Source organism: Anopheles nili, chromosome 3 (genome assembly GCF_943737925.1).
Source record: "Anopheles nili chromosome 3, idAnoNiliSN_F5_01, whole genome shotgun sequence".
In the NCBI taxonomy this organism is placed as follows: Eukaryota; Metazoa; Arthropoda; class Insecta; order Diptera; family Culicidae; genus Anopheles; species Anopheles nili.
This window is the reverse complement of record NC_071292.1, coordinates 36909298-36937223: the sequence shown is the minus strand read 5'-3', so window position 1 is coordinate 36937223 and position 27926 is coordinate 36909298. Positions and strand designations below refer to the sequence as shown.

At 35.8% G+C, this 27926-nt stretch overlaps 3 protein-coding genes across 4 annotated transcripts; 2 read left to right on the top strand and 1 right to left on the bottom strand.

Moving 5' to 3' along the window:
• The first annotated feature begins 733 nt into the window (after window positions 1-733).
• LOC128725492 (brachyurin-like) lies at window positions 734-1867 on the top strand. The gene is made up of 2 exons (XM_053819244.1): window positions 734-797; window positions 888-1867. The coding sequence occupies exons 1-2, from the start codon at window positions 750-752 to the stop codon at window positions 1650-1652; spliced, it is 813 nt and encodes a 270-aa protein (XP_053675219.1). The 5' UTR covers window positions 734-749; the 3' UTR covers window positions 1653-1867.
• Window positions 1868-3848: 1981 nt separating this feature from the next.
• LOC128727133 (dnaJ protein homolog 1) lies at window positions 3849-15600 on the bottom strand. Of its 2 annotated transcripts, none has more exons than XM_053821002.1 (5): window positions 15517-15600; window positions 5666-5976; window positions 5359-5581; window positions 4903-5260; window positions 3849-4765 (listed from the first exon to the last, which is right to left on the bottom strand). In XM_053821002.1, exons 2-5 carry the CDS (start codon window positions 5886-5888, stop codon window positions 4529-4531), a joined length of 1041 nt encoding a protein of 346 aa, XP_053676977.1. In that variant the 5' UTR covers window positions 5889-5976; window positions 15517-15600; the 3' UTR covers window positions 3849-4528. The 2 variants fall into 2 exon arrangements, with proteins under 2 accessions (XP_053676977.1, XP_053676978.1); XM_053821003.1 differs by having other exon boundaries at window positions 5359-5578.
• Window positions 15601-21554: 5954 nt separating this feature from the next.
• LOC128723361 (uncharacterized) lies at window positions 21555-27142 on the top strand. Its single transcript, XM_053817091.1, has 6 exons — window positions 21555-21637; window positions 22773-23216; window positions 24355-24703; window positions 24771-25165; window positions 25239-25360; window positions 25428-27142. The coding sequence occupies exons 2-6, from the start codon at window positions 22931-22933 to the stop codon at window positions 26199-26201; spliced, it is 1926 nt and encodes a 641-aa protein (XP_053673066.1). The 5' UTR covers window positions 21555-21637; window positions 22773-22930; the 3' UTR covers window positions 26202-27142.
• The last annotated feature ends 784 nt before the right edge of the window (window positions 27143-27926 follow it).

Genomic DNA, 27926 nt, shown 5'->3' with positions numbered 1-27926 from the left:
AAGTAAGCATCAAAATTTGATGTATATGGTAAAAAAGAGAAAGGTGAATCAGAGAGAAGAAGTGAGAGAGGGAGCTTATTTGCATAACGTAGTCGAAATGATATTAAGAAGCGACAGAGATTGATAGATAATAGTTTTTTTTTTTCAAACAATGAGTAAAATTCGTTAAAAGTACAGTTCTATATGCAATAGCAAAACTGAAATTGGTTCTGCTATTGGGTACAGTGCTGTTGCGAATAATGAGTAAAGCGTGAAGTTTGCTATTATTTACCTTTGCCTGTACCTTAACCTTTTTCCTCTGACGCATGCCTTCTCGGCTTCCATGTTACGATTAAAAGGTTACCAAAAACTGTAAGCCGGTGATAGACTGTAATCTACGTTATGCCCCCGGATCTGTGTTTTTCCGCGGTTGATGACTTTATAGACCGCTTGACTAGACATCCTCTGATAAGCACACATATCACAGCCATACACACCTAGCCTGGAATGAGAAATCATCGGTTCGATTGTAAACCACTCTTAACATCTGCATGGTCATTCAAGTTACGTTAAGCGTACTAGCTTAATATCTTATCATACAAACAAAACGTTATAGCTTCGTAGCGATATCAAATTGATATCTGACGCAGTTTATTATCGTTACGTTGTTTAATCAATTGCTACACTTTAAAACAACTGGTGCTTATATAAAGCGGTTCAGTAGCACAAGTCCTTAGCTACCCTTACACTTAGAGTGGTCTGTATCAATCATGAAACTGTTCGCAGTCGTCGTTTTGGCTTGCTTGGCCGCGGCTCAGGTATGTGATTTACCAGCACGTCATCTTATTTCTCAAGTGCGATCAATTTTTAAATATTGTTATCTTACCATTGAAAATTACATTTCCTAGGCACGGGAGATCAGCTATCAGTCGATTGTTCCGCTGCGTGAAGCTCCCCGCAGCTCGCGTATCGTCAACGGATTTCCTGCTACCCCCGGTCAATTCCCCTATCAGGTGTTCCTGTTAGGCGCAACCGGTGGTGGAAACCTTGCCTGTGGTGGTTCCCTGATTTCGGCCGAATGGGTCCTGACCGCTGCTCACTGTCAAGTAGGAGTATCTCAGTTCACGGTTCGTGCTGGAACTAACAACATCAATGAAGGAACTGTTCGTACCTCGAACCTGATCATCATCCATCCCGCCTACAATCCGAGCAACCTGAACAATGACATCGGTCTGATTCGTTTGAGCGAGCCAGTTCCGCTGGGAGGAAACATTCAGGCTGTTGCTCTCCCGGAATCCGATTTGGCTGAAACTTTCCTCAACCGTGAGGCTACTGTCTCTGGATTTGGACGTACTAGTGACGCTATTGCGGGCATTTCTACTACTCTCAACTTTGTCCACCTGAACATTATCTCCAACATCCAGTGCATGGGAACATACGGTGCTGCCACCATCATCGATTCCACTGTTTGTGCCGTCGGTCGCGATGCTGCCAACCAGGGTACTTGCAACGGTGACTCCGGTGGCCCGCTTACTGTCACTGAAAATGGCCAGTCGCTCCAGATCGGTGTCGTGTCGTTCGTCGCTGCCATCGGCTGTGAAGCAGGTCTACCATCTGGATATGTGCGTACCACTCACTTCCGCAACTGGATTCGGGAGCAGTCCGGAGTCTAAATTCAAGATCCGGCTAACAAACAACACTGATGAGAGTTTAGCAATCATGCCTGGACGTGTACCATCAACAACAACATGCACGAAAAGGTTTTTCCAATAAAAAAAACATTTTTTTCACAAGCTGTACACATTTGTTTTGCCCATTAAATTTAGTATACGGCAGTACTGTCGATCCTAACAAAGTTAAATTCGACCTGGTAATATCGCTTGCACCACAAATAAAAGCATACGAGCAAGGCATATGATTCCTTAGCGAATCACATTTCATACGTATCTTAGTTTATAAGTGTTTCAAACGAATATGTTCTTCGAGGAAGCTTGATATTTTTGAAAATTTTCTACCACTTATATCTACCATTTATCTAGATCAGATATCGTTATCAGACGTAACCCTCTAAATTTTTATCAATATGCCACAAATAAAGTTATACATGTCATAAACCGCTATTTAATCTATTTCTTCCTCTTGAGAGGCGCAACAACTTAATTTCACGTAACCGAACAGTTGTTGCGTAGCTCAAGGGCTCAGTCTAGAGTTCAGCCCTTAATTCAATCATTGTTCTAAAGCTAATCGTAGCACATATTTATCATTTTTATCGCTTGAAGATTATTATTACTCAAATTGAGGGATAGTGTCATGGCTGCACGACATATGCTACCATTATCAAAAATGTTAGATGTATTGATCTATATGATTATTAATTAAATTATTTCGAAAAGGCACAATTTGACCATACTAAAATCTTGACAGCTACACACTTTTGAGATTAGAAACGAATTAACTGAAACTGGTCACTTACTTGGGCTTGGGCACTCTTGATCTTTAAAATTCTAATCACGCATCTTGTATTTTATATCTTAACAGACAATTTAGCTCTTTTGCCTGAATAATTCTTCTTTTTTAGTGATAAGGCTTGCTATGATTACACATTTCTCTGAATAATTACTTTTCTTAATATTACTTATTTTCATTCTTACCTATCAAGCGCTAAATCTAGTATTGACTCTGGTAACTGGTATTGGCTAAACTGGTATTAATTCAAAAATCACCAGAAACGTTCGCGTACCGCGCCGTCGATTGTCAATTATTACTCACGGCCTTTTTAACGGCCGCATCTACGCCATCTTCTCATCTCATTTTGGGTTTACAGCGCGTCTTCTTTCCATGTTGGCAACCTACCAGACCTCTATGGCCCGTTGCCATTCCAACGACATGATCATCTAGCAATGATCGGTGGCTAGCGAGGCTAATCCGCAGGAAGACGGTGAGGCTATCGTACAGTTCATGCAACTCGTCATTATAGGGGCTCCTCCATTGTCCTTCCACGCTGACTTAACTAAAAACCATTCTTAACATCGTTCTCTCTAATGCAGCTAAGAGGTTTTTCACCAGTTTTCCACAGAGTCCATATCTCAGAGGAGTAAGGAATGAAAAACACGGATTCTATAAATGGCCTGAATAGCTCCAACTCAAACCGTCAAGGAAGGTAGTTTGAATAGAAAAGTCTCCTCTTGCTGTAGTATTTTGTCTGTAACTTAGTCTTGGTATACGTGCTAATTTTTATACCAAATCGTATCGGTATCGTGCGTCTGTAACTAATCTGTATTGGTATACGTGCTGAAATAGAGCTATGCATTTGACAAATACACAATTTTATCCGTCACCCCTCCTTCAGAGTCTTCTCGTTTTTGAATCAGCTCCTCCTTTCCCAATTCTTTCTACTTTTGTTTCTAAAATTTCTAAACTTCTAAAATTTTGAAACACAGCTAATCTTCGATGTTTTCTTTTAGTGGCTACGCAGTGCTAAAACGGAATAGGACCGAAGGATACAAGAACAGTAGATGTCAGGATACTAGATAGAGAAGTTACGAAAGCTAAGAGTTGCATAACTAGGTAAAATGACCTTATCGTACTATTAATAATCAAAAGATGTAAAAATCTAAACAGTGTAAACTCAAAAAACGCCGAATTAAACTTATAATTGTTTGCATTGCAACAACCAAGTATTTGTTACATTGCAACATTACAATGTGATGACTGAAAATAAAATCCTGAAAGAACAATAATCAAAATAAAATCATACGATTTGTATATTTAATCACACAATAGTCTCACGATAGTTCAATAGTTCTTCGGATGTCTTGTTTCAAAATCTGTATGATATCATAGCTTACATTTCCAAATATATATTTTTTAATTTGATGGCGCGAGTTTTTATTCAATTATTAGTTTTCTTCGAGAAATTGATCATATTTCAGATTATGTTTCATTAGTCATAGCATAATTATGCCTTTTCAGATTTGATGCCTCTGAAATTTTAAGAAACTGCTCTCTGCTTAGGAATCTGCCTTATTCAATACACAGTCATATTCATTGCGGCGTATTATAAAGAATAATTTAATAAAAAATAACTGAAAGGCTCGTTACGCATATTTTAAGAATTTTTTTTATTAAATACGCTGAAAGCTTAATGAAAGAAATGATTAGAAACGATACGGCCTACAGCCGTATTATTTGAGTTAAAAAAACCCTCATAATCTGACTGATCAGCTATTCAAATTAATGGATTGAAATCAGTAATCAAACTCAGGATGTACCGTTTGATTTTATGTTGACTATACTCCGAAATCATTGCATGCTAAATTTGCTCTTCAAAGGATCCAACAGAAAATAGCAGGTCACATACAATGGCTCTATATACAAATGGTATTTTCATTGAATGATTTGCTTTAATTATAGAACATGACTACGATCCTGCTGGCGTCACTATATCCATTTTTATGTGATGAAATTAGTCTATATAAGCAGAAAAAGTAATTCAAGTACATGTATTCATACAGAAATCATTCTTCAAAGTTAGTAATCTCTTCACTAACTACGAGTTGGGAAGCATATTGTTCAACATTTCTTTTTCCGATGGACTAAGCTTGTCGGGAAATTTTATATCGAAAGCTACAAGAAGATCGCCTTTTCGTGATGGTTCTTTCGGAAAAGGAAGTCCATAACCTTGAATACGCTTAATCGTATTGGGCTTGATGATTTCTTGTTTTGTACTAATACGTAGTTTTTCACCTGTCATCGTTGGCACTTCAAAAATTACCCCACAGAGAGCCTAAAACAAGATGATATGATGAGAGTTATATTTAGATATTCGTTGCTGTTTTTTTGATAGTTTATGAAGATTTAAAAATTAGACTGCTAGCCTGCACAAAATGTGACGTACATAAAGCAATACTAAAATGAACATACCTGTTTCAATGTTAATCGAGCCGTGTATCGAAGATCGCTTCCTTCTCGTCGGAACCAGACATGTGGTTTGTCACGTATAATAAACACAATGTCAGCAGGTATTTTGCCCTTCGTTTGATCCCCCTCTTTTTGGAAGGTCACCTTTGTACCTGACTTCCACCCAGGTTTAATGGATATGTTCACACATTTATCTTCCTTTTTTGAAGAACCGTCTGGCTGCAGAACACGACGGGAGATCTTCATCTTCTTCACACAGCCATGATAAATCTCGTCTAAGGTAACGTACAAATCATGTTCGATTGGTGGATCTTGGACTTTCTCTTTCTTAAGCGGTGAGTGGACGTTGAACGAATGTGACCTATATGAAAAAAATAACCCAAAATAATATGCAATTCAATATTCATAATCATTTTGAAAATGAGGTTGAAATAAAACCTCAACCTTATTAATTCATACCTAAAGGCTCCACCTAAACCGTGCCTGTTGCCTAAACCACTTAAGGGTGTGAAGAAGTCATCGTCATTAAAAATACTGCTGTTAAATAAGCTGTCATTGTGCATGTCGAAAAAAGAACCAAATGGATTGTTTGAACCGAAAAATTGTGCAAAAGTAGCTCTAGGATCGCCATGGAATTCATAAGAGAAGTTTTGTGACGAATTTGACGTGCCGTTGGATGCTCCTGAAAGTAAACCCAATCCAGACCATTCAAATAAAACACCAATCGAATAAACGTCTTAAATTTGCAGCTTGACCAACTACTCACTTCCTTTCAGTCCATCTTCACCAAACTTGTCATACATTTCACGTTTCTTTTTATCCGAAAGCACTTCGTACGCTTCAGCAACTTCCTTGAACTTTTCTTCAGCTCCAGGAGATTTGTTTTTATCCGGATGATATTTTAGTGCCAGTTTTCGGTAAGCCTTTTTAATATCTTCATCCGTGGAACCCTTCGGAATACCGAGGGTTTTGTAGTAATCTTTCCCCATGGCACCTATTTTGATAGTCTGTGATCGTGTATATATCAAAATCTATGATACAACAATTTTCCTCAAAATTAGCCTTTTGCAAGAAATGCTGCAACGAGAAAAAATAATAATAGTATCAATTGAATCAGAGTTCAATATTATAAACAACAGTTAAGACGAGCTCTGCAACAATATAGGTAACATATCCCAATGCTGATACACAAACTTGAAAACATATCTACTCAACACTTTATCAAACAGTGCCATATCTGACAACATATGGTATGTGATGTTTATTCACCTCAATAAAAATGCTGCTATTATGAAAACAAAATATGACTGACAATTGAAAGGGTAAAAAAAAGTCAAATAAACTGCCCTAGCCTGTTTAAAAAACGACTAAATCAGTTACGAATTATAAACACTCGCATTTTTGCATTCACTCGCATAAACACAAATTTGCACATTATTGCAATTCGCATTCACAAATTCGTTTTGATTGTTGACATTTGTGCAATTCGTTATACCGGTCAAAATTCTAGTCTTCTCTCTATTTTACGATCAGCAACACATGATTGTTTTGACTTGAAGCTAAACGAAAGTTTAAGATACGCTGTGGTATGTCGTCTATTTGAGACCAATTTACCATATGCCAATCTTGTAAGGCAAACACACAGGCTTACTCGGTAAAACGCAGTAAACGCGAAACAAAAGCTTTGGTATCCTTGGCATAAACAAATGCTTTCATTCTTTCTCGCTTCGTTTTCTTTTTTTTACATCAACAACAGTTGGCTCGATCAAAAACCACATCGAATACAAGCTGCCTTGGATCTCGGTATGAGTTCTTTCATTCATTTAAATCTTAAACCTTTCTTTGCAGCTGTAAATTGTGCGGGAGAAACATCAATACATTTCAACGACCACAACATTTCTCACTAAAACTGTGAAAAACATCAAGTTCTGCTACCATTCTCCACGCGATCGCAGACATTTAATGTCACAATCCTCCAAATTGGTCATCCAACTTACGACAAACGTATTCGCACCTCTGCCGATCGGTGGTTCAGGGCAACATGAACAAAATGAGCCTTGACCGTATTTTGTCCACTGGGTCAAGAAGAAGAAAGGCTAACTGATTCTCCTTCATTGGTCCATCCAGCACAACATCACGGCTCAGGTTGTGCATCAGGTTCAAGAACAGAATGAATCGTTTATCTCTAGAAGGTGAAAAGCGCCTTTGTTGCCATCATCCAAATGTCGCGTTTTATTTTTAATCGCAGACTTTCAATCTTCTTTAAGGTTGTTTCCATTTCCATTCATAAATAAAAAACCACGTCAAGTCATCACTTAAAGAGAACGGAATCATTAGAACGTTACAGATGCATTCATAAAATTACTTCAATGCTCCTTGTAATACAACTTCAAATGAGTTTCTGCTATACTGGGTAAATATGAAAACTGAATGCCAATGCCATAACTGCAAGTAGTACAAGATAGTCACAATAAATAGCCAATGATTAATGCTACGAATATCAATGCCAATAATCAGAAGGATAATATACTTCAAAAAAATGATAATTAGTCATGTTTTACGGATATGATTGATGATTTTGATTGTAACATAATAAGAAGTAGTAAAGAATAGCTAAACTAAAATAAAGTTTTAACTAAATTCTACAAGATTTGAATGCTATAGGTTTGAGCTATAAGTTTATAATCATATGGTTATCTAGCATTTGTAAGGCATTGTATTTATTTGCTTATCCTATTGGTCTAAATTGGTAAGACAAATTATACCAGAATTTAGCTTTTTTATTCATTTATTTGTTTTAGAAGAAGCACAAGACAAGATGAATATTCCATTTATTTCGATTAGCAAAGTTGAACAACCAAACTTGTTCAATTTTAACTAAATTTCAACTGGGATATTTTAGATCCCAGTATTACTGATTGAATAAATTTATCATATTGGGATGAAATTGGCATACAATTCATAACATTTTGTTTGCACTTCTTTAAATCACATATTTCACGTTTGCAATTATCTATATGGATTACCTATATTGCAATTATAACTCATTATTATCTCCTTACGTTGTATTACATTATAAAACATATGCATTACATTGATCACCTACACAGTAAAGAACACTAAACAATTTACGGTGTCACTTCTCACCATGATTGATAATAGGTGGCAGAAAAAATCTAAATTTGATAACACGTCATCATTTATTTCTTCTATACCATTCGTAGAAACTGAATCAGCAGTTAAAACAAAACATATATCTTCCCGTTCGAACAACCGAACAGTGTCCGAAACTGTTTGCCCGGTAATATGTCATATGTTATTGCCATATGGCACTCACCTTACCGAGCAGTGACGAGTAGTTTTTACCATATCAGTAACTCGACATGAATGATAATCCAACTCGTTCCCCATATAAGCATATGTTCCAAATCCGGTTGATCGTGTGTTCGCTAAGTCTATTTTGCTAAATTTTTGTTTTTTCATCTCTGGATTTACAACGTTCGAAAAACGTGTCCGCAGTCATGGTAAATTTACAGAGACGTGTTTCAAATGGATACCTAGATAGCAATCCAGAAAAGGACCACTAAGCAATCGGAAAGAGAATTTTGATTGCTTTAAGAAGTGAGGACAAGCTACACGGGCAAGCCCTAACATGTAACTTGTTAATTAAACCAAGGCATCCAACTTGTCTTTGCTCAATTTGAAGAATGGGAATACACCTGTTGAAAAGAAAAAATATTCCTCGGCAACCTCATTCTCACGATTTCTCATGCAAAATCGTTCGTTTGTTCCTATATCTAATATTGATACAGCAAACACCCTTATTTTGCATTCACAATCATCTGTACATCAAGCATCTACAAAACTATATAACTTTATATCTTTATAAAAAAAATGCAACATACAATAAAGACTTTTGATTTTTTTTAATTTCATTTTTTTATATATAATTATCAAATTTTATAGCTTTGTTAAAAATGAACTATGGTTTTATGTTCCATTTTTCCTTTGCAGTACAACAAAAAAACTTCCTGGAATTGTATGCACAGCATTGCTTTCAACAAACTTGTATGTAATTTTTAAACATTTATTTTGGATTGTTATAAATCATAAATAAAGCAAAATATATTAAGGAAGCACCAGACCAAGTCAACACTCGGGCAATACAGCTCCAGGTTTTTGAGCCTCTGTGTATAGCAAGCTAACTTGAAAATATATTTATTAATAAGCTAAGCAATGTTTCGTCACCAGATTCGACCCATTAGCTAGATGTACGTATTAGTACTCGAGCACGACAATAATTGAAGATCACCTCCTAAAACGGGCCATGAAAAAACATTCATGACTATCTTGCGCTAAATAGACTGCCATTTCGCTGCCGCTGAAAACATAGGGACCAACTATCACAAACTTCGTGAAACATGAAACCAAAACTCATTGTCGGCATGCAGGGTGGACTTCTCTCAGTTTGAATTTTCCCAAAAAAGGAAACCAATCACACCTCCCCAAAAAGAAGCGTACTCTAGAAACCTAAAGTTCCCGACGCTGCCTTTAAGATCATGATATGCCTGGCCATGCAGGAACTGGAACGCGATGGAACAACGCACAGCAGATCGGGTCGATCGAGCATACAGCATGACTGCATGTCTCACCATTTCGAGGAGACTCGTTTTTTTCTCGTTCCTGTCCTACGTACAACCACCGACATGCTAGTGTAAAAAGATGATAGGCCAGGCACACCGTTCACGGATTTGAACACTTTGGTTGGCGCATAACCCTCACGCACGCAAAAGTGTGGAACGTATCTACATGCAATTATCATGTATTTGTGCATGTCTGTATGCGAAATGCGCTGTTTGACACAAAATCGATTGTGAAGATGTTGACCATAAATGGAAGCGGAATTTTTAGTATTGCATTGCGTTACCCTGGCCTGCACAACCTCGAAACGTATGCGGCCACGACGTGCGGCCACGATTACATACGCCAAAAACTCGTTCACCGCCCAGACTCGTCACATGGAGTCACTCTCTATGGTTCGCACAGGGCGCAATCTGAGTTACAGGTTGCAAATTCACCATATCATTCCACCGGAGCCGCAAACGAATAATCAAACGAGGTAACGGCCACACGAAGAAATGTTCATGCATGCGATCGCAATCGCCTGACTACTACAAGTGAGAATACATATCAATTAGCTAAAAGGCAGCAATCACTGCATACCAACGCTCCTTTTTGGATCCAACGTCTGAAGACTTTTTCGGAGTTCAAGCCTTACACACCTCTGCTGCATCAGTCTAGAAATGCTGTCGTCAATGACCAACTACATGCTGCACTAAACAAGCATATCTCTTTGCTTTCATGCGCTCTCCTCTTTTTCATCTAACAGTTATTCAAACAAATCGGATCAACGAACAATTTGTAGCCGTGGTGTTATGGGCAAATCACAAGCATTGCATTTGAAGCAGTGAGAGTCGACAGGTAAACGCAAAAAATCGCTGTATAGAAATTTATATTTATATTTCCAAGTATATATATTTAGAGAAACTTTTCGTTTATAGCAATTACTAGAAAGTCGACGCTGTACTCTTAACGTGAGAATTAGCAGGAAAATGGAAGTATGTATGCTAGGAATTGTTTCATCGTTGATACTTCTTTGTCAAGAAACTTTTCCAACACCGAACTACAGCAATCAGAGTATTTCATTAATTAATGTGTTAAATACAAAAGCTGACCGACTGTTTCTTACGCAAACAGCGTAATTCCAATTAGTCGATCGCGCCATTAATCATAGCTCCGTACGAATCCTCACCATTAACGAATAGGTAGCGAACGGAATGAAGAAGAATCATTAGTTTCAATTAATGTCTTATGATTTATCTATCTCACAAGTTCAATGCATTTTCATTCGAACTGTTACCAATCGATGCCAATTCATTTGAAGATGCTTTTTTATTTCTATTCTAATGGATGTCGACCGTTTTGTCAGCATTTAAAGATGTTTTTTTTTCTTTTCTAAATAAAAAGATTTCAATTAAATCGCGCAAATCTTTTTCCAAACAAACAATTGCTCCATTGTGTTGTGTTTTTCATATTCTTGATGAAATGGCTTCCATCAATTTGGAATAAGAATATTTTATGCAATTTTATTGATAAGTTTTACCAATTTTGATCATTTACGTTCTTCATCACACTTTCTTTGCAAGTTAAGTTCTACAGCACATCAAATTCTTTGACAGCTTTCATGCGTCGGTATCGATGGAGGATCGTTTAAAACTTATGTAGAACCAGTTTTCAGTCAATTTCATCCTGAGGCAAAGAAACAATAAAACATGACTCAGAATAACTTGAATGTAGCAGACGATGGATTTCAAACTTTTCTATTTTTTGAAAATATACCGAGCACACAGAGAGAATGTGATGCACTGTGCTTTTTGAGCGATTTATACACAAAAAGCACAGTACATCACATTCACACCGTTTCCACTTTTATGAAAGGTTAATCCATCCGTGATGTTACGGTACGAAGAACATCGTATTACTTCAGACTCGTTCTTTTAAACGAGTATAAAAACAGTGCTACACTATAGAATGTCTATGTATTATGCTTTTTTTTACATTGAGCTTAATGACGATTTCGCTCAAATATCTTCCATTATAAACAATTCTTTTTTACTGCATGGAATTTTTACAACTGCATGCATTTGTCCAAGATGAATTGCTCAAATTAAAAAGAGGTTAATCAAAATACGAATGAATTACAAAAATATAGCAACATCAGGTAATCATTGCGAAACAATAATACAGCTGGAATATATTAATTAATTGATGACATTTAAAATGAACACAAACCAATACATTCACAATCATTCTTATGTTAAATTTGAAAGCCAAGAAATGTAAAATAAATTTAATTGCTTGTGTTGTTATATTGGCTGAAAAGAAAAAGAATTATTACGTGGTTACTTTAAATTGTAAAGAAAATGCATATGTGTTATAAATTTAATATTAATTCAAAAAAACATATGATTAATATTTAAGCAACCATCAACAAAAGAGAAGCAGGTATACAAGAAATTGTATATCGTATGTCTTAAATTGAGCTTGGCACGAGAAGAAGGAAAGCCCATTCAGGTCAAGGTCGTCCAGAATGCATATATTACTGTCTGCTTGTAAAATTCAGTGTGGTCTGTACAGAGAGCAAGCGATGCGTATTTCTCGATCGCGTATCTAGCCAAACTTAACAAAAAACCTATTTAATATGTTTATGTCTCTAAAGTAATTATATCAATCATGGATACTTTGTTTTACTGTAGATTATTAAAACTTAAAAAATCACTCGGAGCAAACATCACAAATGCTACTTGAAGAAATCGTGTGGTTTTTCCAATTCCAATTCAATTTCATATAAACAAATTACTTTGAGGGTAGTACGTTATTTATTATGTGAAGCTCAAATTATTTTATTATTTAGCCACACAATCAAGATTTTATCTGATTTCTTTTCCAGCTGCGATGCATTTGTTCAAATACCAGCGATACAATTACCTAACGATAGTAGCAAAATTGCGATACATATGAGTACAGCTCTATGATTCTGCTGTAACTACACCCATACATAACACAATGTACCCTTAGTTAAACACCTTCACTACGACAGCCGGTCACAGACAAAAGCATATTACAATTTTTGGATGTGTGGTTTCCAAAATTGTTCCAAAAGAATGAACTGAAAAATGTGTTTAACATATTTTTTTTTTAAATTGACATGCAGTCAATCTTCAAATTTTGGCTTATTTTTATGCCATTTTGCTTAGGTCAAAATATAATGATGTTAAACAAATCAAAGATTATTCTTAAAAACTATTAAAAAATACATTTCCACCGCATCAATAGTTTGTCACGGGCAATAAATGGGAGACAAGAACAGCCAAACGCAATTGAAAATGTTAACATACGTCTGAAACATATGTTAACATCATCTGATTTTATTGATGATTAATGCTAACCCAGCTAATCCTAAACTCATTATAATAACATATGGTTTTTTACATTATTACTTTTTTGAATAATTCTAATTGCTTGGGTGCTAAACATGTATATTGAGATAACAACACATATTTGATCTTTCAGATGCATGCTAAATTGGTGTAGATATTCTTTTTTTTAACTATAAGTTAGAACAATTATCAATCTAGTTTACAGTTAGAAGCCTGACCAAGATATATTTCGTTGAAATAAGGTTTTTCTCTTTAGTACATTCCATGATACATTTTTCAGTTGCGTATTACTACCAGAAACTTAACGAAGACTGTTTTACCATGCAGCCAGTTCTAGCTCTTAATAGTCAAATTTGTTACACAAATACTACTGCAGGTCATTTGCCAGCGTACATAGCTGTGAGAGTAAAAAGAACGATTTCCAAAAATAAAACTCGGCCCAAATCGTTGTAAGGTTACCTTTGGTGCGGTCATAATTTTTAAGGTTTTTGTATTTTTCACATCTTGTCTTTGGTGCTACGAATATTGCTTGGAAATAGTCCGTGGCCGTAAATACCACCATACAGCATCCCGAGAAGCTGCGTTACGACAGAATGAGTGGGAGAGCGCAATCACACAACTCCAAACACCGAAAGACGAAGACGATTTGGATTTGCCAACTTGTTTAGCATTCAGCCAGACAACCAGAATGCCAAACAACTAATATTCCAACAAGCAGTTGGTATTGGTTGCTTCTACGCACGCCCGACTAATTTCGACTTAAATTCTGAGTGTACGAGCCGACGTCTGTCCATGAATCGGTACAATACAAAGAAAGCATTGCTCTCAATAAGGAATGATTATCCCGAAGAGAAAATCTGGATGCGAGAAACCTTAGCCAAACGTGTACATTTCGATTAAAACAATCCATTCGGCTTCGACTGCGCAGCATCAATGAGAATAGCGATCACTATGAAAGCCATCATATTGCGAATACCATTTCGTTTCAATGGAGGTTATTTGCAGCTAGACAGGCGTTTCCCGATGGTTGAAATGATAAAGATGGGACTTGAGCTAAATTTAGTTGAGCCTCGCCGTTTCGCGGTAGCTAAAAATAAATCTATACCCATGTTTAACGTGAATCATATCGATTAGGGTCAACTCGCCATGACCTGAGAATGCCCCTGAAAAATATTCTCATTTGTAACTGCAGTCCATGAAAGTTGGAATGCAAATGTGTTCCAGAAATATTAGTAATGATTTTTTTAAATTGATTTTATATTTCATTGATCGTTCTGTTATTTTCTCTTGTGTATGCCATCACCCACGAACAATACTATTGACGAAGTTTTTTTACTTAGTTGCCGTGTTTTATGGGTATCGTATGCAAAATAAATAGCTTCATTATTCAACTAATTCTTGCATCTTCTTAATTCATGTCTTATTTTTGAATCTTTCGTGGATATAAAAAAAAACAAGTCTGATTAACTTACTTGTTTTATCGAATTATTTTCAATGCTTTACTGATATCTTCTCTCAAATCGAATTTTCAAAAACATCTCAACAAAACTAATGAAGCAAAATGATAAAGAAAAACAACAAGTATTCAACTTAAGAACCAAAATGTACTTAATATTCACCAATTAAGTAGGCTCAAAGTCATTAAATTGAGCAGGCAGCTCATATTTGCTTATAACGAAGAAAAAGGATTACATCCTCTCGGGAGCCTAATAAATCCTATGGAGAGCCTGGGAGTCATATTTCTGGAAGATACAGCCAATAATTGTAAAAAAAAACAAAATGTTCTTGGCCACAATCAATACTCGGTGAGACAAACTTGGATGGTAACACGATTTGTACGGGCGTAGTTTGTTACCTTTTTTGAAGCTGAAAGTGACGTAGGCCTTTTCACTCGCGTCACGGCAGACCGTGCTGTTTGTGTCGTTGCCGTGTTGTTGCGGGTTTGGGTATTCAGGTTTTGGCAAGGCCAAATGATCACGTCACACTCTGTTCCGGGCGGTCTGATCCATAACGCCTTCTTGGTTATGATGTTGGTATAAGCTACACAAAATAGCCTGGACTTTGAAACACGACAAGGCAAACAGACAGGCGAATGCTGCGGAAAAGATTCCGAATTATTCCTTATCCTGTTGCTTCTAACGTTTGTCAACGATGCAATGCATTACATATCGTTGACACACCCTTAAAAAACCACTTAAGTCGGTAGCGTAAAACTGGCAAACACAACACACACCTGTTTCGTCAACGTGCTACAAGTATGAAATCAAAAAACAATGCACCTTAACTGCAATGTGCAGTAACCACACCTGATCGTATCATAGTTATCAACACCAGTACAGTAGCACCAATTGAATGTTCTTTCAGTACGGGTCCAGTTATCGACAAATGTAATGCACTCCCATTAACATCCCGCGATCGATCCTCGTTTCTTCCATTGACTTCTACCGCCACACAATCAATAAGTACCATACATGTGTGCTTGTAGGCGTAAAGGATTTTCTTATAGCAATCGGTTCTTCGCACAATTGGAAAGAAATTTTCAAACAACACCATCAACAATGCATCAAACCACTGGTACAGATATCATTGAAATACAATGTAAACAAAACAAACCCACCGATCAACCGACAACTCTCCCCGTGCTGCGGAAAGGGCACTATGCAATACTGATTATCGCCACCAATGATGATCGAGATGAAACATTCGCAATCCTCCGAACACAACCGCACACGAAGAGAGTGAGTGAAACACTACATACTCGCGCACTTCGACTAAGCCACCTTCTCGAGCATCACCAGACTCCAACCAATCCCCTACTTGAACGTTGGCAATATGATATAATGTCGCTACTATGCGGTGCATGTGTGTGTTGGGTAGTAAGATAGCATGAAGAAAACCAAGCTAAACGGAAAAGGAGAGTAACTTCGTCGAGCGTATCGTAAACATATTAGTCATACATCGTCGCGTGAGAATGAAAACAAGAGAATGAGTGGGTGAATATTTTCTAGACGAACATGGAGACAAAGCAGATAACGAGACAGAACAGTGAATAAAAAATAGTTAGAGAAAGAGCGAGGACCTCTTCAACGAACTCGTTTGATCGAATATCAGCGTTTACATACTGTTATTGCATTACGATGCGCCGTAATAACAAATCGACGATCGAGAATCGGCATAACTTGAGAAAAATTTGTAATGATTTCTTCTCTGCAACATTTGACAAACGTATTGCGCACGGTGCTTTCAAGTGGCTGGTCTAGGAAAAGAGAAAGAGAAGTTTTACGCGTGCAGTACTCACAATAGCATTTGAGTATGCTAGTACACACAGATATCCTCGTATATGCAAACAGAAGATCAAGAATTACTTAAAATAAGAAAAAAATATAAATGTACCGCGATGCAGGCGTTACCCAAAAATACTAAATATGACGTATTGTTCAATATGTGCTATTTTTGGAAACATTTCACCTTTACATTTCCAGTGGGTTGTACTTTATTATCAATCCTGAAACAGCATGACTTTAAATGTAAAGACATCTTACTAAAGTTCAAACAACTTCGAGCTTGCCTTATCCCATTTCTGATTATTTAAAATACTGAATTATCAAACAGTCCAAGAAGATTACACATAAACAACACGATAATTGAACTATGTTTTAAAAACAAACGAATACTAAAAATACTAACGCACCATCCAAATGTTTTGCAAATGTTAAGCAACAATTTCATGGTTTAAAATGAGTTTAACATAAAATTCCAACAAGTTCCATTAGAATTCTAAAGTAAGTTTACGATTTAAGATAACAATTTTACAAAAAAATTATTTTTGTTGTTTTTGTAATGGTAAATCAAGAAACAGCAAAATATCATTAATAATAATACAAAAGTAATTGATTTAATTTATGGTTATATATCTTGAAATAAAAAGTACAATAATACAGCAAGATGCAACTTTGCTCCACAATTTGTTTGTATTAATTATTCAATCTGAAAAATCTGAAGTTTTAGAAACAGTATACGCGACTTATGCGGCAGATATACTTTTTAGCACATCGATCTTGTTGTTTTTTTTAGAAAAATATGTGCTTCACGTATGAAATTGCTCTCTTCAGTGTTGCTAATTTAACTATACTTCATCACAAAAAGTTACAAAAATGGAAAAATTACAAAAAAATTAATATCAGAGTAGTGGATATTTAGAAACCTTTAGTAAGCAATCTACACAAACTACTTTCTACATACTTTCTAGAAAAACTATTTAACACAGGAAAAGCCAATCCCTAGAAAGAAAGGTATACTTGGTAAAACCGATTGAAAGATAATTAGCTCTTCGTGCATGTGGCAATCATTATCAATGAGAAACAAATTACCCATTTTTCATCTAAACAAACAAATACTAGGAAAAATGTGTGGGATGCTAGCATGGTAACAAATAATATAAGACGAGGAAAAGGAGAAGTCATAGTATTTGCAAATATATTGCATTTCATTCATTGACTGGTTTTGAATTAAACTAAAAATAAAGTAATGGGATCTAAATGCTATACAGAAAGACTGAAAAGAAAATGAATATGATTCGTTTTTTTATGGTTTATTTCTTAAGAAGCCATCTATTGAATTGGACATAAAATTTCAATTTAACGATTATGCTAAAAGTTTGAGAAAGTCCCACACCTATGTAAATTTACTTGACTTTTATCTAAAAGTAATTTTATTCCAATTACATGATTTAGAATTGTTACAGCTGATATTGAATTATTGTAGTACAAACCTTGTTGACTATCGCTTGAAATGAGAATTCAAAATTTGATTATTAAAATTATCTTTTTCTACTAAAACATATCAACTCTTGAAAAAAGTAATATAAACAGAGATCAACTGACAGCAGCTAACCGTTACAATATAATGTCAAAACTTTTTAAAGAATCAATGGATTGGAAGGATAAACAACATAATATTTTATTTTGTGCGCCTCTGTATTTTGTGTATAGCAAGTTTCTCACATTTTGTTGACTGATTCCTCGATCGATTCATTTCCACATGGCTGAAAATAAAAACAAAGAAATGCTTGCCAGCTTAAAAGAGCAAAGAGGAAATATGAAAGTTTTCTACAGTCGTAAGAAATCCATAGGTACGTAAATTAAGGATAGTTTGCTGTAACACTTTTGTTTTCTACAGATATGTTCGACGAGAAATCTTATGCTCATACTTCATTGATCTGGGATAATATATATGGAAGCTTGAGTGCATTATTGGAACAAATTAAGATACATAACCTGAAAGCACAGCGGATCCACTCCATCGAATTGTGCTGCGAAAAAGACATAGTAAATTTGATTAAATCTCTCGAGTTAATGTATGCCTGCATAAAAGATTGCAGTAACAACAATTTCTACGTTGAAAACCACAACGATTCAAAAGTATTAGTTGGCAAAAACCCACCTATAGCAGAACAAATGATTACACTAAAGCAGCAATTTGATCTTCTTTCCTTCGAAACGTCAAAATTGAAAATGGTAAAAGAAGTTCTCGACAATATCTTTTCATGTTACATAGCAGAATTTTCAACTGTCCCAAATGACCAGGAAAACGAAGAAGGGCGCGATGGAGAAAACGTTATTTCTTTTACATAATTGGCTTAATTAGACGTTCAAACGCAAAGTGATTCTAATACAGTATTAAATATTGATATTTCAAACAAAAGAGATATTGTGATCTCTGAGTGTAAAAATTAACGCAAAACCATATCATTTGCGACGGATCAGAAAAGCGATGGGGCAGGTTTTATCGCAAATTTTTCGAGCCAGTTTTCTCTGAAGCCCTGCAGAAAATGTTGTAAATACTTCTATGCCGTTTAAGTAATGGTGACGTTGATTTTCTATATATATATTACTATCCATTGTATGTTTTTGTCATCTTTACATAGAGATTTGCAATCAATAAAGTGCTCGATAAAACGATTCCGAAACTGAATTAATCAAAGCATTTTAGTATTCAAGATAATAAATACCTTTGTGATTAATTTTTCGATATACGATGGTTGATTATACATTTATCCGTTTACAGTTTGAATTAGCAAAAGTGCGGATTGTATTTAAAAGTTGAGAAGAAGAAATATTTATTGAAACTCTTAAAAGAGATTTTTTCCATTTGTGAATTGACCAGGATGTTGAAAAATAAACTTTTTACGATAAAGGTCGCTACAGATTTTGCTCAAAATTCGTGTACATAACATTCATGCCTTAAAACAACTATGCTTTTTCCATTTTCTTACTATCTCTCTTTCTCCATCTCTTATTATGTATCTCTCATTCGATAGCTGTTTTCTGAAGTTAAGCATTTCGTGCGATAGAAACATATCATGTGGGAGGTTTTGTTTTTGTTTTCTCAATCGGAAAAATTTCAGATCATGCGCACGTGCTATGGTGTTGAGATTCACAACCGGAATGCCGTAATGATGATAACTACTTTTAGCTCCTACATTCACAGTCTCCAAAACATCCGTGAGGTAACTGCTGATTCAATTATGCATTCATACATCTCCGAATGCTCTTTATTATTTAATTTCGTGTCAAATGTTTCATTGTGAAACGATTAAGTACAGTGTCTTACATCTTTCATCTGCCACCATCTGCTGAGCAGTTGTTTTATATTAGTGTGAATAAAATACGTTTTGTGGCTTGTGCAGTACAGAGGATGAGTCTAATTATCGCCAAATGATTTATGTTTAATAAAAAAATGACTCTTCTTCTCATGTAATGTGGAAGTTTAAAGTATGATGAACTTTCTAACAAATATTGCGGTGAAATGTACTCAGCTTAACCATTGAATTATACGGGGCTTTTTTAATATAAAAATAGTATGCATATTTTGTTAAAAATTATTTCAAAAACTTCAATGTAAATAGTACATGCTTTATCTCCTCAAAAGCCTATAACATGAATTGTAATCTACGACACACCGGTAATCTACAAACAAATGCGACGATAAATATGAGAGTTGGTAGTATGCGCCTACTTGAATGAATCTTCTCTCAGCCGGTCTCTCAGGTGTTGAATGTCTCTCCCGGTCATTGTGCTCGAACAACCCCGTACGATGAGAATCACATCGCAAACACTGTAAGCATCATAGCTTGCAATTTGCACTCTCATAGTTTCATGGTAATCAAAACACTCCGGCTTCGGTTGCATCTTGCCTAACGCTATACACAGGCCCAAAAACTAAAGTGTTATGAAATATGGCAAAATCTTGATTCAATTTTGTCTCGAGCCAAACGGAAAATAGACCTGATAGTGTAAATGCAACTAAATTATTACGGTTTACTACCAAACGTTGCAGTTAAAGAGCAATTTGTGCGACAGAAAAATATACATGTTTATCGTGTTAGTGGTGTAAACTAGTGACAAGCTACTATGTGCATTTCTGTGCCATAGCTAATTGTAAAATTTTTCGTACTAAAGAACGGTCCTTTTTAAATAGATCCGGTTCCTAGGGTTTTCAACGGAATCCGGCGCAGCTCAATGTTAGATCATCATCATCATTATCATCACCTTCCCATTTTCATCTCATCATTATTGTCTATGGAGTAGTTGCTGTGACGTTCATTCATTAGGTCTAGGAGCTACAATGCATTAAAGGCAAAGAGTGTACACTACGAATGATCAGTTCCAAGTATAATTCATAATCACGGATCTACTGCAACAATACTCATTTCAAACGATAAATGTCTCAATAAATAATCATTCACTTTCATTTATTCGTAAACAGGTATCAAAAGTACTTACGTAAAACAAATTTTGAAAAAGTTTTAGAAATTTGAATTTTGAGAAATTTTGAAATACTCACCAAATGAAAACACTAATTTTACTTTACTTTTTACAAAATCCAGAGTGAATAGATCAACGATAATAAGTGGCGATAAAAGAAATGCTCGAATATGATTTAAATCAATTTACGTTATATATATTTGAAAGAACAGATAAATTCATTGGGAATGAAAAAAACCAAGACAGCAGTAGTCGCAGTGCCACAATCTCTCAGTGCATAACATGTGTTTGCGTGATCAATCACATGCGTATGTGGAAGCCATTGAAACTTTCTAATAGCTTTTTCTAATTACATTTTTTTCTATTGATTTTAAATCAATGGGAATGGTTTGATCAATCAGAGCTTGTTGTTTCTAGGTTCCTTTCATGTTCTATCTGGATGGCTATCAGAAGTGCAGATCAATTATTAGAGCGAGTTAATATTGCTCAAACATTCCAGGATTAGGGAATTTTGTATTTAATTATAATAAGAATTCATCCAGAGAACTCTTACTTCCGCTTTTTCTAATATGCAGATTTTTATTATTATTTATAGAAATAATTTGTAGTTCAATATTTTTTAATTATTACTAGTACTACCAGAAAAAGCCTGGCCGATCTTACAATTCCAAATCAACAATAAAATGCAGACATTCTTTCACAAAAATATTACAAACCAAGCAACAATTACAAATTTTGGCCAATATTAGCCACGTTTTCAAACGTTGTGCCATATGCTGTATCCGTGACGACACGCTTTGATATATTTTGCTGTATACCAGTCCGCGCGCGAGAATTTACGCTCTCGGTATAAAATCCCGCACTCGTTTGCAACGACTTTTCAGTCCGGTTATGAACGAGATCTACATGAAGCACTGAACGTATTTTGCTCCTCGATAAGTGTTGATCAAGTGTCGGAAGGTTCAATATAAAGTAAGATATGTGCAGATAATGTTAATTAGTCGGTATTTAATTTGAACAAATATGTTTGCTTATATTTCGGTGAAATAGTGTAAAATGTTTTGGTCCTAAAAAGTGCGTAATGGGTGACATACACCCCTAATAACTGTTACAAAAAAGACATATTTCTTGCCACTCAATCAAGAACGTGATCAACGTTTTGCTACCAATCCTCTTGGGGCATGAATATGCAGTTTAACATGATGTTGTAACCTTCATTACTATTAGAAGGACAATTACCTACGAGTAGTGAATATATTGAATTGAAATTTACAACAGTTGTATATAATGTAAGGCAGGCTTTAGTGGTTGTATCTGCTACTGTAAGCTCTTAGTGCTAGATAATGTGTAATAGATTCCATTGAAGGTAAACAGGGTAACTAAACGAGAGCATTTGAACATTAGAACGGCTACGACCTGAATACCTCAACGCCTACGACACAAGCCGTATGAAATTTGTTTTTCAACCAATTAATATTTTTGCAAACACTAAAGGAATAAATTCCTCTATGTTCCTCTATGCTTCACCGGTAGTCACTAAAAATCGACCAGGCAGTAAATGAATGCAATGGAGCCTACATACCTCGTACGTTGTGCCTTAACCGGTCGCTCATCGTTCGCTATTATTCAATTGACGTTCATAATCAAATCCATGATCACCGAAGCACTGTGTCCATCGACGATCGTTGAAAGTCGCAACAGACGCGATAGCGTCTTCAAGCACATAGCAGCACCTTTAAAAAGAACATAACCAATTCCGCCATACGTTTCGCCATTCTTCTTGGAGGCAGGGGCTACGAATAGTTGCATCACCACTATACTATGATTAGTAGCAATATGTATAATGTCTTATATTAGTGGTTAATGTGTATAAAGTTTGATGAGGTTATAAAAATGCATTGAAATGCTTGACTCATATGCCGTTCGATGCAGCGTATATAAAAGTTTTATCAAAACAATAGTTATAGGCTGCCTATCCTAAACCAAAAATACTTAAATTTAGGCAATGGTATGCACACTTACATTACTTAACAATTATATAATTTAATTACGTGTTTAAAATGTATTAAAGTAAGAATCAACTAATAATTTTCAACTCCCTTTGCAGAAAAAGGGTTGTTTTTTTTGTTGCAGTGAATGTCAAGTGCCAAGCAAAAAAATAACTTTTAACTAAGTAACAATCTTGGAACAGTGTTAAATTTGAAACCACTGAGAGTGCCATAACCGTTTATTCTATCACATTCTTCATACAAACACGTAAAAGATATGGCTAGCAGTACCAGACGAAAAGTCGCCGTTAAGTTGCGTATTTCCGTGGCATTTGTGATGATATTTGGAGCTCAATTGAAAGGAAGTGTCAGGGCTAGTGAAGACGAATCACCGAGCATCAGTTACATCAATCGCGAAGCTTTGGGAAAGAAAATACTGCCCAACTTTGCATCAGTTCACCTCGGCGAAAGCGTACCCGAACAGTATCGCGCAGCTGCAAATGGATTCGATCGGCTTTGGAAGGAGCATGTGACTGGAATCAAGGAATACGACATCGTCAAAGGTGTGTACACAGAATTGTTTAATAAAATAATTCTTCATATCGTACTATTCATTACTAAAAGAAAACAGAATTCTTACAATAATCTGATTAGTTGTATTAAGCTTTTCTAAATTAATGTTCAAGGTAATTTAAAAACTAGCATGAACGGTAACATTAGACTTAGTGCAACAATTTATGGTAACCGCTTTGTGTTCTATACGAGATTTTCGAGGACGTTCTATGAGAGGTTTAATAATAAATAAATACGAGAGGTTAAATAATAAATTTTCATTATTGTTCTTTTGCTCTACTCGTTTGAATGAACGAAGTTCTAAAGTATAAAAACACTTTTGTATCTTCAAAAGCAATGATTTAAGCTTCATCAATATTCCTATTAACACTCTTTATTATTTAAAAAATGAACTAAACGATGCTAAAAATAGTATGTTTACCACTAGACTAGGCGTAACCCAATCTGCCATCTGAATTTAAAGGGAATGTTTGGAGACTACCAATAAACCAACACATTCCTTTGTTCTTGATTATACATTCCGTTCATGTTTCGGAGCCCCCGTGCTGTCGTCAAACATGCTAAACTACATTGTATGGAAGGTACTTCGTCAAATTCGTCAACATTACAGTCGTACTGTGGGTAATATGAGTTGCCTTCATCTACAGATAACGTGACCACACATTAATGTAGGGCAGTAGTGCAGTAACTTGACTAGTACTGGTTGTCATTGCTTATTGAGAAGAATTTCCCTTAATTGTTGCAATAATGTCAATGTCATATCTTATGCCCAGTTTACTACTCTAAATCAATTCGGCAATAGTTTAGTTAAAACTTCACTTTACTTTATACTCTAATTTATACCATTAACCATTGACAATCTCTCTGTCTAAACAAGGAAATCTAGTCTTGGAAAGGATAACGACTAACACGTTATTCGCTTAAATATTGCATACAATGATTAGGATGCAACGGGATGCAGCTTGTTTATCTCTGACGAACTATTACAAATTGCCACAATATTGTGTGAAGGTTAAACTTTAATAGAAATAACACAGTACAAATTAATATCTAGTACCAATACTAGCATATGTTGTTACATCTTAAACTTATCTTCTAATGACCGAATCGTTATTTTTTTTCTAACAGACGTCCCATTTACATTGATAGTACCAGATAAAATAGACGAAACGGTTTTCGAGAGCAATGAGCCTAAAATACGCGAGTTTCTTCTTGAACACGTGGTACCAGGTGCACTGGTGGAGGTGAAAGATCAAAACACCTATATTAACCTTAATCAGCGTCCTGTCCATGTGAACTTATCTTGCTTTGATATGCTGATGGCATACGAAATCAACCAAAGCGCTAAAGTACTCACCAAACGCAATATTACAGAAAATCTTAGTCTTGTGTTCATCATTGGAAATCTCACTGAGTCGGACAACCAAAGTTCGTCGGCGAATAAGTTCAATAAACGAAATATTCAAGAAAACAATCGGTAAATAGTTTGACATTGAAACACATTCATGAACTTTGTTAATGTCTACAGTGTTTCATTCGTATAGTTACAATGAGCCTCAACGATTGGAAATGAAAAACACCACCAAAGAACTTGCTGCCAATAAAGAGAATCGGATTGGACAACATTTGATGAACTTCCTGACCGGCATGAAATCGGGCACCAAAGTCTTCCAACATTTCCTTTCCAACTCTAACTTGAGCCAGTTGATGGACGATAGCTCGTACATGGTGTTTATACCGTCGGACACCGCTTTTCAACGGTGGCATCCTATCGACTGGGGATTTTATCCCTTTAGCGTGCAGGAGTTTACTGAAACAGTTCTGCGTAATCATTTTGTGCGTGCTAAGCAACCTCTACGTATGGCCGAGCTGCGTGCAACCCATACAGAGCAACGATTTAAAACGCTTGGTGGAGAGTATATCGTGCTTACGAATAAACGTAAGCAAACCATATGCATATTTTGATTACACCTGCTTGTCAACTAATCACTATATTTACGTTTTTATTTTAGCTTCGCCTAATGTGAACAATGTGAGCATTCTTTCCGATTACACACTTTCCAATGGCATCGAGGTATTTATTCTATCGGAAGTTCTATTCGTTTCGGAAGCAGTTGTATCTCGTTTGCACCAGGTGCGGCAGATCCACAAGAGTTATTAATAGCCATTACAATAAAATTTGTCCTTTCAATTTCTTTTAGATGCATAAGGATAAGGAAACACCTCCTTTGCTGGCTTTTCCATGGTTTGGCGCCCAATTTTTATCGCATTCATTTTTGGCTCTTGAACGAGATACACGGTTTACGCAAATTACTCGTTTTCTCAACACCGCAGAAATTGCACAATTCATCTCCGGATCAAATTACACTTTCTTTGTTCCCACCGATGATGCATTCGAACGATACAGCTTTGATTTGCTTCCAGACAACGTGCTCGCTTCCGAGAAGGGAATAAAAATGTTGCTGAACCATTTCATCCGTGGAAGACTGTACGATCGTGATCTAAAGGATGGGGAGCTAATCGACACGATCGGTGGAATGCCGGTAAAGATTCAACGATCGTTCGAAAACAACGTTCTCGTCAATAGTGCTCGTATTGTGGAGTCGGAAGTATTTGTCTATAACCTTGGAACTATGTTCTACGTTGACGATGTACTTTACCCAGATTTGCTAAAAGATGAAGTAAAAACGATCATGGACATGAAAAACGTGGACAGAAACGTGCCCGACAGTATCAGTGGCAACGATGCTTACACCACCGAACAAACCCCGCCAATAACGGATCGATCCTCTTCCACCACATTCCGGTCATTGTACGGTTTGCTTACCACGAATGCTGATGTTGAGCTCGTGCCGTTGGAAGTTACTGAAACTAGTAAACCAAATAGTAACGAAGATAGCTCTCAGCTCCAGGACGACGAAATTATCACTCCTAAGGCGCTTCCACTAAAATTTTTCTACGATCCGAAGAAGTAGATGCATATAGCACAACTTTTTCCTACAAAAAAAACATTATTTCCTTCGCCGTCACCAAGAATAGTGTTTCGATAGAAACATCGTTTATCATTTACGCAACATACAACCAGTTTCCAGCCACTTTAAAGCACTCAAATTATGGCTAGCCATGGAATAGTTTTAACACATCGGTGCGAATTGAATACTTTTTCAAGGTATGATTATTTTTTGTTATAAAGTGAACCAAAATCATATCACTTTATACAGCAATCTTCCTGAATATTTGTTTTATTTCTAAATCTTTTTTCAAAATTTTTCTAACAAGTAAAATGTAATTTCATTTGCATAGTTTTTAAGCTAACAACTGAAAAGTAAAGTATTTAAAAACATAGCAACCATCTATAAAACATGTTTAAAAAGCGTTAATAATACTTGAGTAAACAAATACGCTAAAAATAGAAATCTATATAAAGATCTTCAAATTACTAAAGTGGATGAAAATTCGAAAGTAAACATTGCGGAACAACAATGTGCTGTCTATTGAAACCTGTTTAATCGTAGTAAACATGCAGTTAGCTTCTACTATTAGTGTTGAAATTTAATAGTAATCTAACAGCTTTTATCCAACTCAACTGTTTCTTTCCCGATTATACAGGGTCTAGTAACACTTCGACTAAAGACATTCAACAGAAGGTTTTATAATCATTGTTAGTTTTACCCTGAATCTACAAGAAACGAAATTATGTGAAATCCACAATCCTAGGTACTAAGTACAGGAATCTCATTAAGTTAAGTGTAGCTATACTGCGTAGTTATGAGACTACGCATTCTATTTATTCTCTTGATTCAAACTGTACCCCCTTTTCTCTTTGTATCTATTTTTGGTCACATGTCACTAAACTTTTTTTAACATGACTATGCTATTTTTAATCTTTAAAAGGAAAACGACATATCAAAACTGAATTGATGGTTGATCAAATCTAATTAGGACATATCCATTTGGTTTGATGTAAATGGTTATATGTTTTTTTTTGGAAGTGCTTCATTTATTATTGCTTCTCTGAAGTTAGCTCTTTTTTATGTGGTCAAAAATTGGAAAATATGAAACTAATAAACAATTATGAAAAAAAAACTCGTGTATATTTCCACGAACATCCAAAGTTTAGATTTTAACCTTCCCCAAAAATCGATTTGATTAAATCAAATACAATTCAATGTATCTCTTCGTCTGCATGCATTTTATCCAGCCATTCATTTCTGATACCTCTTAGTTGCTAGTTACGCATCGCTGTTCAAATAAATTGTCTTCTTCTTCTTCTTTGCGAAATGGGATGTAGCCTTCTATATTTGAACACTCCAAAGAGTCACTTCAGAGGTCAGAGGAATGACGGTGTTGAATACCGCCTATAAGATCTTCACCTTAGTCTTGCAAGAGAGACTTGTCCCATTCGTAGAAGAAATAGTTCGAAACTATCAGAGAGGATTCCGAAAAGGAATATCACCCGCTGACCATATCTTCACCATGCGGCAGATCTTGGAGAAGATGACGGAGCAACAGTTCTAATCTTTCCATCTCTTCATAGATTTCAAAGCCGCATACGACAGCATAGCCAGGGTAAAACTTTACAACGCAATGAGCTCTTTTGGAATCCCGGCCAAGCTTACCAGGCTTGTTAAAATGACCATGACCAACGTCACATGCCAGGTGATGGTGGATGGAAAACTCTCAACACACTTTGCTACCAT